General features: G+C 35.7%; 2 protein-coding genes across 7 annotated transcripts in view; one reads left to right on the top strand and one right to left on the bottom strand.

Moving 5' to 3' along the window:
• hiw (highwire) overlaps positions 1-21334 on the top strand; it is a 376800-nt gene that overhangs the window by 206545 nt on the left and 148921 nt on the right. The window lies entirely within an intron of this gene.
• Positions 1-21334, bottom strand: part of be (ben) — a 139575-nt gene that overhangs the window by 57132 nt on the left and 61109 nt on the right. For both annotated transcript variants that reach the window (XM_067784121.1, XM_067784120.1), the window contains exons 2-3: positions 703-985; positions 501-643 (exon numbers count right to left, since the gene is read on the bottom strand). In XM_067784121.1, the coding sequence (XP_067640222.1) occupies positions 501-643; positions 703-985 (426 nt within the window). The remainder of the gene's footprint in view (positions 1-500; positions 644-702; positions 986-21334) is intronic.

Below are 21334 nucleotides of genomic sequence, written 5' to 3'. Positions count from 1 at the left end.
GAAGCCTGTGTTTTTTTGCATAGCGTAATACTAATGTCTTCCACCTTAGCAAAACCAAACTCGGCTAGGTAATGGAGAAAGTTTTACCTTTGTAATACATCTGTATCTGGCTACAGCAGGGTATTGAAAAAGATAGTGTAGAAAACAATATATCTCATCCTCTTCCTCGCAACTGCGACAAAAGTCATCTGTATCCCCAACAGATAACGAATCAGCAGGCTAGGATACTGCGGATCTGATCGAATGACAAACACAGTTTTGTTTTTATTAAAGCTGGGGCAGATCTGTCTAGTATTTCTGCAAATGTTCTCTGTTGCCCAAATGCCAATAACTTATAGTTAGACAAAGGAAGCTGCTTTTTTCGGCAGGCTCTCAATTAAGAGTCTGCAATGCTACAAGGAATCGGTCACCTCTAAGAACAGCTACTCGAGTGCACTTGGCAATAACGCTTACGAGAAAATATTTCCATTTAATTATTCTACAAAACTCTAAACACTTACCGTAGCATTCGCTGAATTGAATGCTTTCTCCTCGATACGCAAATCAGCGACACCAATAAAACGTCCATTAATTTCGGCCCTCTTAAAAGCATTTGAGTACAAAATCAAATCGTTGCTATTGCGTACAGTGAATTTTTTATTGCCTGCAAATAATTTAAATTAATTAAAGTTTCAAGTTTGATATGCAAACACGTCATCTCACCTGAGAAAGCACTCTCACGCACAACCACAGAAAATACATCTTGCATTAAAATTTCCGGATACGGTCCGATGGTGCCATCATCGCCTGGAAAAGCGCCTGTAGTGATTTCCACTTGTTCACCATCTCGATGTGTACCGACAATAGTGAAACTATTCATACGTGAATTATTAACAAATAGATCTCTCTCAAGGCGGAAATGTGTATTTGGCGCTAATTTGATTGTAATTGAAGTGGCTGTTGCTGGTACACGATAATTCGAACCGAAAATTTCGCTTAAGTGTGTCTGTTAAAATAACAACAACGAAAGAAAATTTAAATAAATTATGTATTAACATAATTAGAGCAAATTATAGATGTTCGAAAAAATTAAAATGTATAAAATGCTCAATATGCAAACGAACTATGGAGAAGGGAGCGCAAGATTTATAACTGTTCTAATAGAAAATCAGTGCTGAACAGCTGTTTTGAATTTTGGTTTTTTTTTAGCTAGATTTTATTCAGAGTAAGATTTTCTTTTTTTTTTTATTATTTAAGAATAAGGAACTTCGATGCCTTAATTTTTATGATTGCTTAGCTTTGTTAAAATAGCGCAGCAATTAATACTTATTTATATTAGAAAATAATCATTGTGATTTGCTATTGAAAAATAATCAAAATTTGCGATTATATTATAAGGTTTTGGTTTCAGTAATTAAATATTAACGATTAATCATGTGATTAAAAGAATTAGATAATTGAAAATAAGCGATTGTTTAAAACTTATAAAATATTTGAAAACTATAATATATATTAAATTCATTAATAAGAGTCACTCAGTGATTTTTACTTATGAAAGTCAGCAATATAAAGTGCCAAAATTAAGAGGATCTTACATCAATAAAGATTATGTGGATGACAATAAAAAAAATAAAAGGCATTTATTAATAAGTCACAGACCCTTTTTCGCCTTAATTTACTTAAAGATAAGAGAAAACAGTCACTATTGCTTAATATTAAAGAAATCACAAAATAATTCCAAGATAACGGTCACTCATATGTGTAAAGTATTAGAAGTCAAACGCTTTTACCACTACAAAAATGAATTTAAGTGAGATTAATTGATGACTGTTATATATAAAAACCGTTAGAAGGAGTCAGTCAATGGCTTTTACTTCTAAGTCATTAATATAAATCAGCCACAGGCCCTTTTTTTATTTCGCGCTAAAAAACACATAAAATTTTGTTAAGACGAGATTGCAATCAATAATCGATTAATTAAAAAAGTAATAAAAAATTACTATGATTATTTGATATTGAAGAAATAATCAAAATCCGAAGATGAAAGTCACTCAGTACATACCTTCAACTAAAATTCAAACTTATTGTGCATTAAATAACGTAAATCCCAAAATAAAGTTCATTATCATATACACAATACTAAAAGGCAAGTATAATAGGCAACTAATTGAAGACTTTTCTGTTTAAAAATAGTAGAAGGTGTCAGGAGTGATTTATGTAAATCAGTCTCAGACCCTTTCTTATATTTTGAACTAACAACAAAATTTTGTTACGGGTAAGATTACAATAAATACATGATTAGTTTAAAAGATAATGGAAAGTAAACATTAATTGTAACAATACTGGATCATCTTATTGAAAGTATTTCAAATAATCATAAAACTAAAATCAATAAGTGATCTTTATTTAAACAAGTTAGACACGTTTAATTCAAGAGAATGAACAGAAATAATCAATTAATCAGACTTATTCATAATTAACAGTAATGGAAAATAATTAATATAAAAGGTGTTTATAGTGGTTTTTACTTAACTATATAAAAATCAGTCACATAATCGTCGTCCTATTTTGAACTTTTAACATAATTTTGTTGTGAGAAAGACTAAAAATAATTAATTGATTCATTTAAAAGATAATTGACAGTAATCTTTTATTATAATAGCACTGGATCATCTAATTGGAAATTTTAAAGTAATTTAAAATTAAAAGCAATACATGATCCTTATATAGATGAGCGTGACACATTTAATTCAAAAGAATGAACAGAAATAAACATTCAATCATAGTTATTTGTAATTAACAAAAAGTGGAAAATAATTAATCAACTAATTCATCAAAAATCGACTTGATTAATGATTATTAAATATTGGATGATCGGTTAGTAAATAATTAATAAGATCCACTATTTTAAAACATACAAGATTCAAGTAGTAATAATTAATAAACGCGGACCAAAAATAATAATCAGTATTAATCAATGAATATTATTTTTGGTCCCTTATTGTGAGTACATTTCATGTATTAACACAGATTCTGAAATGTACGTAAAATACCTTTAAAGCAGGGATGCACCTTAACGTTAAGCTAATCGTTTATCAAAAAATTTCCACCGTTTCCGTTGAAACACTTCGAAATATTATCGATAAAGAAATTATCAAAATAAATTGTATCTCGTTTTTAACCGAAACGAAAAGCTTTCGTTAACGGTAAAAACGTTAACAAAAACGTGATACTTAAAGTTTGAATTGTGCTGGCAATGCTATAGCCATGGTGAAGCCGTAAGGTGCTAACAGCGAGCGAATATACACGCACAAACTCCATGTAATTTGTTTGTGTAATTCGTTGGTGGTAATGTCAAAATACTCTGAGAAATGTTCGTACTGTCAAAATTCATGAGAAAAGTTGCAATCAGCTTGGCTAATGCCTTCACCTTTAATGACTCCGCCATCAATCAGCTTTGCCAGCATAGTTTGAAATTAATAATCAACATAAACGATTTGATTTCGTTTTGATATGGCAGAAAACGAAGCAAAATCACTTCGTTAATTTGACGTTCTTAACGTTAATAAACGAAACGAAATGACTTTGTTTCGTTTATTAACGTTAATTATCGTAACGAAATGATATCGGTTCGTTGGTTAAGCATGCCTGCTTTAAAGTAACCCCAATATGATATTTTTCCTATTATTTTATCAGAAGCTATGAAGATTTTTTGGCCAAACCCTACATTCATATGGCAAAATATGTATTTTGCAAAACTGGGGGACCCGAAATCGGACTTAGGGCTATGGTGTCTTCAGCAATTTTTTTTAGAATCATCTGTAGATTACGTTTTTGCTATACTCCTGATGAAAAAAATACAATCCATCCATTCAATTTGACCCGCTCTAATACATACACATGCGTACATACATAAGTAAAGGATGTCGCAAGTATGTCAAGTCCATAGTTTGTGATTTCTTCTTAATTTACCGCAAAATGTATCACAAATAATTGTAATTTATTTACAAGTAAATACAGAAGTTACAAGATTATTAGTTATCAGAGTAGTTAAAGGATGTATGCTCACGGACTTATAATCATTGCGGTCAAATTCAATGCCTTAAAACCTTTGACTGCTACCTCTTACACTTTTCTTACTATATACTTCATAATTGAAGTAGTATTTTCTGTTATTGAGATTAATAAATTAGTGCTGCAGTCTTCTAGGAATGATGATTAGCTGTCTTTTGGTGATCAAAAATGCAAATATTAGACTTAGATAGATTACCAGTCATTACATTAACAATGAATAATAAAAGGATTTGATTTTCTAGCCTTAGACTCGAGTCCTTTCTAAAGCAAAATGATTGCAAACACGTGCAGTGACATTAAAAAAGCAATAAAAGAGCGTTTCAATAACAAGTTAGTAGCAAACTAACTTCAGACATCTTCACTGATGGCTCTGAGCTTTATGGGAAAGTAGTTAGGGGATATTTTTTTGCAGAACTTGAAACATGTGATATTTTTCTGCGTTTCGAACCATTGTAGTGAAAATTTGATAGGCTGCACTAGATGCTTTGTCTTTATGCATCGACAAAACCAAAGCTGATCATTGAATGCTGTATATCCCTCACATTGATATTGAAGGCAAATGTAGTAAATGAGTTGACCTGCACCCCTCCAAAGAATGACTCGCTAAGCACTATAGATATAGATAATAGGACAAACGTCCAATCGTCAGGATTTTCCACGTGAGAGAGCTCCAGGCCTACTTGGCGTTCCTATGAAGATATTGTCCTTTGCTAGTGCTCCTAATAAACACTGTTTAATATGCAGTTCGTCGCTAAAATAAGCAACAGCTCACATCATTCTCGTCACAGCTGTAGATATATTGAGAAAGAGAAGAGCGTACAGCTACTGAACTTTAAACTGGCACCGTAAAGTGGGAAGAGAGACTAACTGAAGCGAGATTATTTACTTACTTAATTGGCGCTTAACCGTTTAAACGTATATGCCCGTCCAACGACGCCAGCCGCTTCTTTGCTGGGTTGACTGTTGCCAATTGGTCACATGAAGGGAGTTTAAACCGTTTTTCACCTGATCCTTCCAGCGGAGTGGGACCGCCTTTTTCCTCTGCTTCCATAGGCGGGTTTCGATAAAAATACTTCCTTAGTCGGAACATTATCTTTCATTCGCATAACATGGCATAGCCAGCGTAGCCGCTGCATCTCAATTCGTTGCACTATGTTAATGTCTGCATAAAACTCGTACATCTCATCATTAAAACTTTTTTTTCGGTACTTGCCGTCGCCAACGCTAGAGGTCTGTAAATCTTTCCAAGAACTTTTCTCACGAGTCGAGATAGGACATTAATTAGGCCGACGAGGGCTAACTTTAACATGACACTGTTGTTCTACAAGTTTCCGTGGTTTCAGTATCAGTCTGCAGGTGAAGTACGTAACTCAGGTGGAAAATCTGCTTTAGAGGTAATTTTACCAACTATATAGACTTGTCAAAATGGGTGATGTTTCGATATTTTGTTAGCCCTTTGTCGATTCAAAAACTAAGTCATTCGCACGGAAATACGGCACGTTGATGAGATTACCGCAGGAATGCGTCTTCTTCTCAGGTGATTTTTGGATCTGATGTCACTGCAAGAATCTATATTCCCGACTCATGCAACTTACTTATGTATCAGGCAGATGACCTCCTAAACTTTACTCAAGTAATTTGAAGATACGGTACGAAGGTTTTCAAAACCAGGGTTCCTTAAACACTGCATTCTAATATTTTAACAGTGGATTGAGTATGAGAGTAAAAAGAAAATTGCTTCAGAGAGATTTTACCTTTACCTAAACTCTGAGTAGAGAATTTCGGACTATTTCTGTCATAGCGGAACCAGTAGCAGGTGACTGCCGAAAATCAGCTTATTGGTACTTTTTAAATATGATTTAACACTTCAAATTCCGGCGCAGTGCGATTTTGACATTAGTCCATCGATTTACAAAAACAAAGTACATGGAACTTGTATTTATACTTGTAGGTATGTTACCGTGCTTATGTTACCTTTTATGGTTCCGCCATGATTTCTGTATTCCAGTAAGGTCGCACTGCATCGAAAACTAATAATAATGGCCAATCTCATTACTCCTGTTACCTTTCCGACCTCAATGTTTTACTTGACATATGTTTAAAATATTAAACCGGTTTCCAGTCGCCAAATCGTGATTCAGTTGAGTGTTAATGTGATTAAAATACAACATTCGTCTTTTGAAATATCAATTTCTCAACTAATTACTCAATCAGCATAATTTATTAACTTACTTCATAGCAAATGATAACGAGCAAATAAATAAGAATATGCAAACAATAAAAATAAAAAAAAAGTGGACAATGAGCCATAAAAGTATAATTTTTCGTAGCGATTCATCGCGGCAGCACGTGCAATCACCTCGATTGGACGTGCGATCGTGCCGCTGAAATTTTTGTATGTCAAATAGATATTCGTGGTACATGACCTTATCTTTCTCCTTAAAGTTAGCAAGCGCCCACTCAAATTTCAAAACAGCTACTGTGTTTCTGCCTACTCTTTCTAACTTCTACTTTTGTTCTTTTAGAGTTGTTTATTTTTTTGTCTTAACTTTATATCTTTTTGATGATTATAAGATATATTTTCTATTTTTTTAACATCTGTTTTTTTTTGTTAACTGTTGTTGTTGTAGCCGCTTGTTTTTGAATTAATTTGTATTTTAAAATTCCAAGTGTAAATAAATATATACAACCCGTAATTTATGCACCTACATATGATATTTATATTAGACTGGGTCAATTTATTAACCGATATCGTGCCATCGAATTTTCGATAGGATTTGGAAAAAAGGAAGGATAGGAAAAAAAAGTTCCACTACGCATACCCAAAAAAAATAATTTTCGAGCCTGCGAAATTTCATTTTTTTGACTTTTTTTCGACTTTGATTTTTAAGGTTTTTTTCATGACCTACTAAAAATATTGTCGCAAATCGAAAAGTTATTTTCTTAGCTCAGAGTTAATTTAAAAATTTGTCCAAAATGTATGAGTTTAACCAGGGCTGTTCAAAAATTTGTATATTGAAGTGCAAATCACAATGCTTTTAAAAAATTATATGTACACTGAAACTTTTTTTAATTAAAAAAATAAAAAACAAATAAAAATAAAAATTTATTTTAAATGTTTAAAGAATTGTGATGGTTCCCTTGGTGAATAAATTTTAAATTAAAATTTGTCTCAGTGCTACAATGTTTTTGAAAAATTATTTGTTGTCGATTCGTTAGTGTAAATTTGAATAGCATACCGAAGTGTCTTGGCTTCATATGGAAGTGCCTTTTCTTTGCACTTTCATATGAAGCCAAGACATGATATGATATTCTAATTTACACTAACAAATCAGCACTTTCATATAAATCGAATTTGTGTGCTTTGCACACAGAGTATATTAACTTTGATTGGATAACGGTTGGTTGTACAGGTGTAAAGGAATCGAGATAGATATAGACTTTCATATATCAAAATCATCAGTCTCGAAAAAAAATTTAATTGAGGCATGTCCGCCCGTCTTTCCGTTAACACGATAACTTGAGTAAATATTGAGGTATCTTCACAAAATTTGATACACTAGCTCATCTGGACCCAGAATAGATTGGTATTATATGTATATTATATATATGTATATAAAATTTTGGAAAATGCAAAAAACCTGATTATTTAATAAATAATACACCTAGAATGTTGAAATTTGTTTTAAATGGGCGTGGCGCCGCCCACTTATGATAAAATCAATTTTACAAATATTATTAATCATAAATCAAAAATCGTTAAACCTATTGTAACAAAATTCGGCAGAGAGGTTGCGTTTACTATAAAGAATGCTTTGAAGAAAAATTTACGAAATCGGTTAAGGACCACGCCCACTTTTATATAAAAGATTTTTAAAAGGGTCGTGGACGAATAAAATAAGCTATATCTTTGCAAAAAAGGGCTTTATATCAATGGTATTTCGTTTCCCAAGTGGATTTATAACAATAAATAGGAAAAAGTTCAAATTTAAAAAAATGGGCGTGGCACAGCCCTTTTATGACTAAGCAATTTTCTATGTTTCGGGAGCCATAACTCGAAGAAAAATTAACGGATCGTAATAAAATTGGGTACACAAATTTTTCCTATAGTAGAAAATATTTCTAGTAAAAATGGACGGGATCGGTTAAAGACCACGGCAACTTATATATAAAACAAGTAAGGAAGGCTAAGTTCGGGTGTAACCGAACATTACATACTCAGCTGAGAGCTTTGGAGACAAAATAAGGGAAAATCACCATTAAGCAAAATGAACCTAGGGTAACCCTGGAATGTGTTTGTATGACATGTGTATCAAATGAAAGGTGTTAATGATTATTTAAAACGTAGTGGGCCTTAGTTCTATAGGTGGACGCCTTTTCGAGATATCGCAATAAGGGTGGACCAGGGGTGACTCTAGAATGTGTTTGTACGATATGGGTATCAAATTAAAAGTATTAATGAGGGTTTTAAAAGGGAGTAGCCCTTAGTTGTATATGTGAAGGCGTTTTCGAGATATCGACCAAAATGTGGACCAGGGTGACCCAGAACATCTTCTGTCGGGTACCGCTAATTTATTTATATATGTCATACCACGAACAGTATTCCTGCCAAGATTCCAAGGGCTTTTGATTTCGCCCTGCAGAACTGTTTCATTTTCTTCTACTTGATATGGTAGGTGTCACACACATTTTACAAAGTTTTTTCTAAAGTTATTTTTTGCGTCCATAATTACCATGTTTCATCCCTTTTTTCATATTTGGTATATAATTAATGCATTTTTTTAATTTTTCGTAATTTTCCATATCGGTAAAGTGGGCGTGGTCATAGTCGGATTTCGGCCATATTTTATACCAAGATAAAGTGACTTCAGGTAAGTACGTGAACTAAGTTCAGTTAAGATATATCGTTTTATGCGCAAGTTATCGTGTTAACGGCCGAGCGGAAGGACAGACGGTCGACTGTGTATAAAAACTGGCCGTGGCTTCAACCAATTTCGCCCATTTTCACAGAAAACAGTTATCGTCATAGAATCTATGTCCCTACCAAATTTCACAAGGATTGGTACATTTTTGTTCGACTTATGGCATTAAAAGTATTCTAGACGAATTAAATGAAAAAGGGCGGAGTTACGCACATTTTGAAATTTTCTTTTATCTTTGTATTTTGTTGCACCATATCATTACTGGAGTCAAATGTTGATATAATTTAGGTTTAGACTGTAAAGATATTAAATTTTTTGTTAAAATATGACTTAAAAAAAACTTTTTTTTTAAAAGTGGACGTGTTCGTCATCCGATTTCGCTAATTATTTATTTAGCACACATATAGTAATTGGAGTAACGTGCCTACCAAATTTCATCGTGATATCTTCAACGACTGACAAATTACAGCTTGCAAAACTTTTAAATTACCTTCTATTAAAAGTGGGCGTTGCCACGCCCATTGTCCAAAATTTTTCTAATTTTCTATTTTGCGTCATAAGGTCAACACACCTACCAAGTTTCATCGCTTTATCCGTCTTTGGTAATGAATTATCGCACTTTTTCGGTTTTTCGAAAATTTCGATATCGAAAAAGTGGGCGTGGTTGTCGTCCGATTTCGTTCCATTTTAAATAGCGATCTGAGATGAGCGCCCAGGAACCTACATACCAAATTTCATCAAGATACCTCAAAATTTACTCAAGTTATCGTGTTTACAGACGGACGGACGGACATGGCCAAATTAATTTCTTTTTTCACCCAGATCATTTTGATATATAGAAGTCTATCTCGATTAGTTTATGCCTTTATGGATTACCGTTATGCGAACAAAGTTAATATACTTTGTGAGCTCTGCTCAGCTGACAATAACAAGTTTAAAAGGGTCGTAGACTATAATAAGCTTTAATTTAGCAAAAAATTGTTTTGAATCAATGATATTTCACTTATCAAGTTTTATTGTAAGAGGAAATGGGGAGAATTTTCTTTTTTTAAAAGGGCGGTGCCACGTGCTATGTATAAAAGTAATTTATCAGAAATGAAATGTGCAATTGAAGCTCGCGCTGAGTATATAATGTTTGGTTACACCCGAACTTAGACACCTTTACTTGTTTTAATATACAAAGTGTGAATTTGAATCTGTGCCTATTCTTCAGGGAAAAACAAAAACAAAAGTGCTACAAGTGTATAGGGGTTGAGCAGCACTGAAAGGGATAACGGAAAATCATTCCATTATACATAAGCTTCAATCTTATAGCCGCCGCAGTGCTATATACTTATGTAGCTCTCTTATTTCGTATTGAAACCGAACCACTCTAATGCGTATTATATTTTCAAACACAATATATCTTGGCATTTCCGGAGATTAAAATTGTATAAAGGAATGAGTAATCTTGTTTTTTTGAAACAAGACAGGCCTTCCAGAACATTCGTTGAATCATTTGTTTTGGTACTACGGCGCGTAATCAAAATGTTTAAAAGTTTTGAAGAAAAGGAAGTAGGCAATCATTTAAAGAAACTGCATGACCTATGTAAAAGCACAAAAACATGCTAATATTTCCTTTTTGCATTTCTAGCTATGTTTTCCATAGTAGACCGAACATTATCTTTGCATTGCAGGAAAACGAAGTACAAGCCTATTGACCAAAATATAAACCCGGAAACCGCTATTTTTATGAAATGAATAAGAAACGAAAGTTTGTCCAGATATGTTCAATATACTGCAACGAATTTCAGAATTCTCGATTATTGCGTAACCTCTGTTAAACTGTCACATAAATAAACTTAAATGTTCTATGTATAAAATGCTCTTTATTAACAGCACTATTATGGTAGTAGATCTTTACAATTGAATGTGTTCGCGTACTTCACCTATAGCGCGTTAAAATCGCTGTGATTCGTTATTCTATAGCTTCAGATTTTTAAACACTCTCAGTTGTCTCGCTCGCCTATTTCTCACAGCGTCTAGACTTCTTGCGAACAGCAGTCTCGAATAGTTGATTATTTAAATCTCGTTTCGGTATCTTATATTGTATTTGGATATATACATGTATATGGCTGAGTAATGTCATCTGCGGTTTTTGTAACTATGTATATGTGGAAGTTACGCTGTCTGAAGCATTTATTTATTAGCGGCGTAGTGTTGGAAGTTATATTCGTTATAATGCTTTTCCTATACATACATACTTATGCTTGTTCTGTAAACTTTGACAGTGATCACAAACAATGGATAATAACGGGAATTTAATACAAAGCTAAAATTTTGTATCCTATAGGAGGTGTTGGGAATGTGGGAAAACGGCGAACTGGTGGAGAGAAATGGGAAAGGAAGAGAACATGCAATGCTAAAATGAGTTGGTTCCGGGTCAGTTTGATGCCCTTTTTCTGGTAACCAATTATGGCTAATTGCTGTACGACACCGCTATACTCTGCAACAATATGCAACTGCGCAGAGTATTGAACGTAAAATGTGCTAGAGCTGGGCATTCCAGTGTTCCTCGCCGCAATTTCTACAAATTATGTTAAAAGGAATGCCCATTATTTCAGTGTGCAGCCCTAGCGGTCAGTGTTTCGATTGTGGAAGTAATTCTATATACTTTTTTCGGTGACATATTTATTTTTACTACATATTTTAAGTCGGCCATGTTTGTTATGTTGTCTTGCAGTTGTTTGAGGAGTACCAGTTGCGCACAACAAAAGCCCCTGTCTTCGTGTTTTCATCTTCTCGTTGCCATAAATGTTTGATCCTTAAAAAGTTAGCTGGCATGAAGCAACTTCTTCCTCTGCCGAACAAGTTACAGTTTCAGGTGCGTGAAGGTCAGTTGCCCCCTAAGTGCTCCTGTTAACCCTCCCAAGCCTGATCGCTGTTTTCTAATCCACTTTTTGATATTGTATTGTTCGTCAAAGGCTGTTCGCCTTACTATTTACCAATGACGGACTTATATAGCCACATTGCGAGTTTGAGTTTTAGACACCAGTCTCTGGTGACGATTATTTTACACGAGTAGTGTGCTAGGACAGTCTTAGAGGACAGTCTGTAGGGTTTTCATATTTTGCATATCGCTGCACATACGTGTAGCCTCCGAAGCTCTCTCTAATATTTCATTTAATGTTGACGGTAACGGACTCGATGCAGTGTGTATGAAGTTTTTATTGAGCTCTAGTTGAATCTAATTCAGTGCGACGTTTATTTCTTGTTTTGAATTTGGAATACTTATGAGGTGCGCTCTAAGGACCCAAAAGTGTTATATCCGTTGGTAAATGTCTTTTAATATATATATACATATGTATGGAAGTAAGGCTTATTATCGCGGGTTCGAATCGAGCTCAAGGCCTAACAATAATTTTTTTTTTTATCATTATTATTGTTATGATACATTTTTTCTTAATTGAAAAAATTTTTAAATTAGAATAGACGTTGCCGATGAAGGAATTTAGCAGTTCCCGAAATGGATCTATACAACGAGCTTTGGCAGTTGTCTAAATTTTTTCTTTCTTCTATTCTAATTTAAAAATTTTTTCAATTAAGAAAAAATTTATCATAACAATAATAATGATAAAAACAAAATTATTGTTAGGCCTTGAGCTCGATTCGAACCCGCGATCTTACAAATCAGTAGGCCGATATAACAACAAAAATTGTTAATACATCCCAGAGCACGGGGAAAAAAGTGTCAATAAAATATGACACTATGGCAGCATTGCCATCAAACAAGTCCAATTTTCACATCCATTCTGCAACAGATGTCGCAGTGTTGTGAATATCAATTGGCACGAACCAGAATAGAAGTAGGATTAATGAAAGCAAACAAAAAACCGCTGTGATGGCTGAATGGTTATAGCAGCGGCGCCTTAACGTTGCCGATGAAGGAATTTAGCAGTTCCCGAAATGGATCTATACAACGAGCTTTGGCAGTTGTCTAAATTTTTTCTTTCTTCTATTCTAATTTAAAAATTTTTTTAATTAAGAAAAAATTTATCATAACAATAATAATGATAAAAAAAAAAATATTGTTAGGCCTTGAGCTCGATTCGAACCCGCGATCTTACAAATCAGTAGGCCGATATAACAACAAAAATTGTTAATACATCCCAGAGCACGGGGAAAAAAGTGTCAATAAAATATGACACTATGGCAGCATTGCCATCAAACAAGTCCAATTTTCACATCCATTCTGCAACAGATGTCGCAGTGTTGTGAATATCAATTGGCACGAATCAGAATAGAAGTAGGATTAATGAAGACAAACAAAAAACCGCTGTGATGGCTGAATGGTTATAGCAGCGGGGCCTAAACGTTGCCGATGAAGGAATTTAGCAGTTCCCGAAATGGATCTATACAACGAGCTTTGGCAGTTGTCTAAATTTTTTCTTTCTTCTATTCTAATTTAAAAATTTTTTCAATTAAGATAAAAATTTATCATAACAATAATAATGATAAAAAAAAAAAAAAAATTATTGTTAGGCCTTGAGCTCGATTCGAACCCGCGATCTTACAAATCAGTAGGCCGATATAACAACAAAAAATGTAAGGCTTATTAAATAACTTATTCTTAAGTTCAAAAAACTGATCAGAAAGTTAAATCCTTCTCGGGAAGGTACTCAAGACCTGTATTAGGGGTTGGCCAATATTTCTAATGCCGGGACTTGTATACAACAAAGCATGGTGCTTTCAGTTCTCTATGTAATTCATAAATTAATCGTGAAACTTTAAAATAGCTGGGAAAGAATAAATTTATTACTTCTAATTATGAAGAACTTCTATACCAAATCACGACATCTTCGCGACGATGCTGAAACTTCATGAGATGTCAGAATCTGGAACTACCTAAACTACTAACTAAATCTAATCTAATTGAAGTATGTATGTCGGTCCCGTGGACGACTCGCATGTTTCGAATTCCCATGCAAGATATAAACGATTCGTGTTCGGGTGAAAAACTAGCACATGCGTTGTTCGCGTGGAAGACTAGCACATTTCGCTTCTCTGCTCGGAAAACCAACACATTTTGTTTGTTTGTGTCGAAGACAACCATGTTGAAATCACGTGAGACCGACGATATGTGTCACGTATTTTGCCAGGTCGATTAAATACCGGCACCACACGAACTAGATTGTCAAAAACTTTCGGGAGTACTTAAATGTACAGTTTGCAATAAAAACAGTTGGGATCATGCATAAAAAAGCTTTGCTCAGACTCGATTTTTCAAGTAGAAGGGGCTTCCTTGTTTTTTCTACAAAAATAAAATACCTACTCACCAGCTTTTAATCAGAAACTTGAGTCCGAGAAAATACTCGCTTTTAATGCATGAGCACCAATAATATTCTGTCCTTCATTTCAAGGCATATAATGGGTGCCAAAACGCAGTTGCTTTATTTTAATTTTAAACTAATTTAAGTAAATTTTAAAATGCATTACCAACATCTGCGACAAAAAATTTCCTACAAAAATATACGAGATTTACGAATAGAGAGAATAAGAAAAAATTAAAAAGAAAAATTTGCAAATAACTAAAATTGTCTAGACTTCAGGCTGAGGCGGTAAAATTTATATATGTTTATTGTTGTTGCTTTCGTTGGTGCCAACGTGCTATGATTTCGTTGATGTTGGGCTTTGCTTTTTGTTGCATTTGATTTTACGCTCCCAACTTGGTGTTATTTTTGCGTGTCCGGAATGTTGAAATTTTCCAAGCACTCACATGTGTTTGAAAACATGAGGGGCATTCATACTAACATACTGCAACACATGGTTATGCAGGATAGTGATGTAATGTAACGAATACATATAGAACTGGTTCTGGAAATTTCGTTTCCAATGGGAGCTGAAGTATTTCAATCGGGTGTGAGGCTGATCTAGGTCATGCTTGTTTGTTTTAAAGCCAGTCTTCTTCTACAAAGAAGTTGAAATTCAGCAGCAACCACACAACTCATCTATGAAAATATAACACAGTGAGTTTACGTAAAACAACATAACGTAATGTGACATCACTTGATGTTAAATCCATTGTTTAGGTGCGCATCGATTAAAATACGCATTTTTATTTATAGTTAGGGAAGGGAACATTTATGTTTATGTACTTTAGAAGCTTCTCGAATTTTTGGAAAATTTTTTTCGAAATTGGCTTTCGTTATACAATTCGTTGTTGTTGTTGTATAAAACACTCCCCGAAGGCTTTGGGAAGTGTTATCGATGTTGACGGTCCTTTGCCGCATATAGTTCCGGTACCATCAAGGCACTAGTACGACCATCTCGGGAACGATTAATATGACCACATTAAACCTTCTAGGCCATCCTGCTCTCCCCACCTTCCCACCCTCTAGTTCCATGAGGAACTTGGGGTCGCCAGAGACTCGCCCGCTAAATATGTGTATGATACACTCATATTTTTAACAGGATTCCCCTCGCGTAGATAAGGTTGACAATTGGGTTGCTGAAGTTTTGAGGCTATAAATCTTTGTATTGCGCTTATCAACCCCTTGAAGCCCTTATACAATTCGTTCAAAAAGGTTTGTAATGCGTTGTCACCTTATCTGCTATTTCAATTCGGGTTTCTTTTTTTTCGAGTTCGTTTTCGGTTTCTCTTTCGGTTTGATTGCTTCCTTTCTTTCTTCGTTTTCTTTGGCTTCGCTTCGATTTTGGCTGAGACCCATTTCTGGTCAAAGCTTCATCCGCTTTCTTTCCCGCCATTTCAGTTTTAGATTTTGATTTGGGTTTTTGTTTTGACTTCCGCCAGTGTTTTGCGTTGCACTAGAATCCTATTTCCTTGGATTCCGTTTTGTTACCGTTTTCGATTTTTATTCCGTTTTGGTTTCTATTTTTGGATTATCTTTTAGCCGCATTGTTCCTCTGTGTTGGCTCTGGTGTCGGCTTCAAATTCAGCTATACTCTCGGTTATGCTTTCGATTCCGGTTTTAACCCTCGCTTCGCTTCCTGTCTCAGTTTAGATTTTGTTTCTGTTTCAAGTGCCATTTCGGATTGAGGATTCAGTCCCTCTTCTGTTTCGATTCCGGTTTTAGGTTTCAAGTTTTGACTCCAGTTTTGATTCCCGTTTTGCATTTCAGATTAAGATCTTATTTTGATTCCATTATTGATTTTTATTATGCTTCCTGTTATGGTTTGAGCTTTCGATTTCGGTCTTGATTCCTAGTTCCATTGAGGTTTTGGGTCCTGCTCTGCGTTACAGTTTTCGATTCCGGTATCAGTTTCTGCTTTGTATTCCAGCTTATAATCCGTATTTGGGTACCTCTTTCGGCTTCCGATTCGGTTTTACGTTCGTCAAACGTCATAGCTAACCCGTATGTCATGACAATAAAAAAACTACATGAACGAACCTTCATATAGAGGGCGATAAAAATGAGTATGAAACGGCTTTACGTTCCCAATTCTTCTTAAGCGTTTGGCGTATCTCGGGGTCTTAACCCTCTCTTTTAGTTCTTTTGGAAAAGATATCCGTTTACCGTTTTTTCAGTTATTGTTGGATCCGATTCGCGAATCCAGTTCCAGCAATCTTTGCATCACTAGTGCAGCACGGGTATTCAATCTATCAATACTTTTCAACGCATGCCTTCAATGCCCTGCGCTAATGGCTCATCGCGCGAATCACTTTAAAAAGCCTCTGAAATATTTATGATTTTTTATTGCATTTGCCACTACATAAAAGGCAAAAATTTAATATAAAAATGTATGCTTTATAATTCTTTTTGTAATTATTTATTATTTATAAATAATTACAACGTACGCCAGAATATCCAAAAACGGAGTAGCAAAGTCACGAATGCAGGTGCGTGGCGCGATTTGTGAACACCTTCACGCACATTAAGCTTAAAAGGTGACCTGCTGGCTGGTATTCGGTGCTTGGTAGTTGGCTGGTTAAGCGAGTTTTTTCGAACTTTTTCAAATAGCATGGAAACCTGACAACGTAACTTTTCTGTGTGGAAATTCGTCTGAGCCGGCATTGACCATGGAGTCGGTGCTTAAGCATTTACCTGAGAGGTAATTAGTGAAATTTCCGTGAGGCGGCTTTCACACACCAAAACAGACGGTTGCAGCGCTCGCTGCTCGCCGCAGGCATACAAGGTTTAACGCCAAATTTTAGTACGAGTTTACCCCACAGATAGAGGAGAACTCAGTTTCACCTTACTACCTTTATAAAAAGAGAGCCCCTCCATCAATTCATCTCTCAGTTTTTGTCGCCCTGCTTCATCGCAACATAAATTCGTGGATGAGGCGTTAGCATTAAACAGGCTTATGTTTATACAGCAACTGTAGTTAGGGTAGAACTCGAATTAATCCGGTATGTAGTTGCAGCTGTGGTGGAAATTCTTTGACATTAATTTTAATTACCTCCATCATCTCTCTATCAAAATAGTCGATTACTTCTTACGTGCTTACTTAATTGACAGTTGGAGTGGGATTGTAAGACATTCGGCAGCGTAGTGCCATTGATGTGGATGTTCACAATGGTCGACATTTGGGACGTCCATGTTGTAAATAAGGTCGCCGATGATTTAGTCGGTGACAATGTCAGGTTTCGTGAGGCGAAGAATCTGGAGAGATCAGGGAGATAGCCGTTTATTTTGTTACAAAGCTCATCGATCTCTGGGCCCAGGCCATTATTGTGCAGTCGTCGGCGAACGATAGTGACTCCTTCTGGTGGTGAAGGTAGTTTTCATATGTAGAAGTTAAACAGAAGTGATAGGACACCACCCTGCGGTACCCCTTGTTTAATTCTTCTTGGTTTAGATGTTGCGTTCCTGAATTGCACCGATGCCTGCCGCCCAGACAGATAATTTGCAGTCCACCTTTTAAGACTTGGGGGAAGGGTAGACCCTTCCAGGTCTTGCAGTAACGTGCCATGATTGACCCTATCAAAAGCTTTTAACAGGTCTAACGCAACGAGTACTGTCCTATGGTGGGGTTTTTTTTTATTTAATTCGGAATTTATCTGAGTAATTAATTTACCGTCCAAAACAAATCCCTCCAGTTACTTCTTCCATGAACTAAATGGCGTTAATTAGGAAGAGCAAGGCAACTTAAATCGAAGTGAGGCATCCCACTTCCTCTAGTTCAATAGGCGGGTTCTCTCAATGGTTACTATTCGTTTCATATCCGTATAAGGGGAAACAATTTGTATCGGGATTTGGTTTATATCTCCGAATGGCAATATAAGCAATTTAGAAGATCATAATGCAGTCTTTGGTAGATTGTGTCTTTATCGTTTCACCATACCCTAAGTGGTTCTAGATCGCTAAAAAGGTATTCTTTTCTACGAACTAAAGGATTGCGCTCACCCCAAAGAAAAGGTGAGTCAATATGCGTTCTCTCCCTCTTAGGGATAGAGTCGCATTTGTTAAGTATGTAAGCTCAGCTTTTTCATTTCGTCTTCCTTAATTGGTATATGAATTCATTACAAAAATCTTTTAACGCAAGTCCTAAAACTACAAATTCCAACAGGGTTGGGCCATAGTGAGGTCGAAAAGAAAGTATATGTCGCTTGGGAGCGCTATAAATGCGGGACCCACATTTAGTATGTCAGCGCACAAAAGTATGTATGTAGGTCGCAATCTTAATTGAAGTTCCAACCATGACGTCCTCAGTGCAAGTGAGCAAAAGAATTTAGCGATTTTGTAAAGATGTGGTTAACATCGTTGGTTCCTTAGCTCATTGGGTGGCATCTTAAGTAGTGGTTTTTTCTTTAGACGTAAGAATGCTTATCAAGTAAGCTGGCTAAAAATTGTGCCTCTGTAGTGCATTAAGTTTTTGTAAACTGACTAAAAAAGTTGCTCGAATGCTTTCACATCACGTTCATATGGCTGCTGATTATGCCATAGCGTGTATAAATACTGCCAATATTCGTAGGAAATCCTTTCAATTCTTTCAGTGTGATGAACGCCTTAGCGATAAGCGCCGTCTATGAAGGTTTTGGGGAGTGTTATCGATGTTGATGATCCTTTGCCGGATATAGATGCGGTACAAGCCAGACCATCTCCGGAACGATTTATATATATGCCCACATTCTGGGTCATCCCGCCCACACTCTTCAGTTCCATGAGGAACTTGGGGTCGCCAGAGCCTAGGCTGCTAAAAAAAAACAGGCTTCGCCCCGGGTAGGCGTGGTTGACAATTGGGTTGGAAAAGCTATAAATTGCGCTGTTAACCCCTTAAAACCCATGGGTATTTTCGTCGCCTCTTATCACAGGCATACCTGCTGGGGGTCTAAGTCCTGTGGTCTTACACGACTGTGTCTATTTCCATATACTCTCACCTTCCCTGAGCATCCCCACAGTGTTCGAGTTTATGCTACTTTGTAGAATACAGTCACAAATACTCAAATCGACTCTAAATGGAATATCACCCTATCTCGGCTGCCGTTTCGAAAACGCCTCACCTCAGAATTTGGTTCAAAACCGAGCTATCTATCCAATATATTTTGACGACGGATAGAGCGTTTTTGAATAACATGCTGAGATAAGACTTTTTCTTTTTCTAGTATTCTGAAATAGGGTGTTTCGGGCGAGCAGCCGAAATTAGGGGCGGCAGAGCTGCCACCATTGTTTACTAAATAGTTTGGCAACTTAAATTTAGGTTATGTTGCGAATAGAGTGGAAGGCAGTAGAAGAAGGCAGTCGAATGGAGTGGAATGAAGAACGGCAGGAAGAGCAGAGTTGCATTACATCAATATACCTTCAATCTTTGTATCAATATTAGAGAAAATTTTAGAAAAAATAACTAAATACTGGAATATAAACTTTCACAGTTTATGTCTGGGTACTTATTTTGAGCGATCAGCTGTTAGTTGCGCTACTTGTTAAGGTTTACAATGGTTGCTACATCTCGAGACAGCAACTAAGCTAGGTCCTAGACAATTTCTGGTATTTGCCAAGAGGGCAGAATTATTCTATAACATAAATCCTGGCACCTGATTGGGGTTCTACCGTTTGGTAGTGAAACAAATTTTGGTAACGCTATGGACACATTCCGTTTAAGTGAGGTATTTATTGATCGGCCAGTTCAACCTAACTTAAAACAAAATTTTTGTTAATAATATATTGACTCATTGATGAATGGTGCTATTGTGTGGATAAAGATGTCACATGTTAATTTTACCACTCAACTGTGAATACCCCAAGTATACTGTGGAAAGCTTGAGAGTGTTGAATATTTCCATGTTCTTATAAGAGGAACAACGTCTCACATTAGCCTTTCCGCAGTTTTTGACTGAACATTAATGAGCGTCATTCCGGAGTTCAAATTGAACTGTTCTGCACACGTTCGCGACTACATTTTAACCATTTATGTGCCCATACTTCCGAAGCGTAACATTCTGCCCTGTTAGATAATTGTGCATGCATGTGAATACACCTTGCCTAATGCGGAAATTCTGCAGACAGTATAATTGAATTATTTATTATTTATGTTGTCACCAATTTCGGTTTGTCGTTTTGATATAACAAAAAAAAAGTGTTGATGGGAATAAGATTCATTTGGTACAAATTGTGTTATGCATACTAACAGATATTATGATAGTATCTATAAGTACACATACATAGGTATACATCTAAATATTTGCAAGTGAATTGAAATTAATCCCTGCACGCAGCTCCATTGCAAGCTCAACTGAAGTAAGTCTTCAAAAATCACAGTCCGACATACAGTTTATCAGCTACAGTAGCTGCAGGAAGAAAGGTTCACATATGGATGTATATTGAGCAAATAAGCTTAAAATGTATTTGTGAAATAACAAACTACTTTTGAAAATGTCATCAGCCTTAAGCTAAGGCATGCATAATTCTGTGTTCAGACAAAGCAACTTCGTATTGCTAATCTCATGCTCTCTGATTTATTATTCCGCACTATCTTCACAGATCACGAATCTAGAGAAGGTTACAGCAAAGCGTATTCAGACCCAATTTGCCATACAGCAGAATTGCATTTTATTAACTTCCTTTGGTACCGGATTTTGCTAGGAAAATCTCATGAATGGCATGTCATCACCTTGTAGTGAATCCGCCTAGGAGTTCACTTTCCCATATCACTTTCTCGCTTATAATACACCTGGCTAGCAACAAGTTGCCTGGAAACGAGTATCCGCATCTGGACACCGTCTAATAAACACAAATAAGAAAGTGAATAAATAAATAGAATAAGTCTCCACTTTAATTTGAATTTAATTAAAAGATTGCACTCGACACTTGTCGTCGACCTGATCACATACGCGCATACTTACACGTACATGAGGAAGTATTTGTATAAGAACATACCCTGCAAAAAATGCGATTAGTCTAGGATGATTCTGGGATGTG

The sequence above is a fragment of the Eurosta solidaginis genome, chromosome 4 (genome assembly GCF_040869045.1).
Source record: "Eurosta solidaginis isolate ZX-2024a chromosome 4, ASM4086904v1, whole genome shotgun sequence".
Taxonomy (NCBI): domain Eukaryota; kingdom Metazoa; phylum Arthropoda; class Insecta; order Diptera; family Tephritidae; genus Eurosta; species Eurosta solidaginis.
The sequence above is the reverse complement of the archived record's forward strand: the minus strand, read 5'-3'. Positions and strand labels throughout refer to the sequence as shown.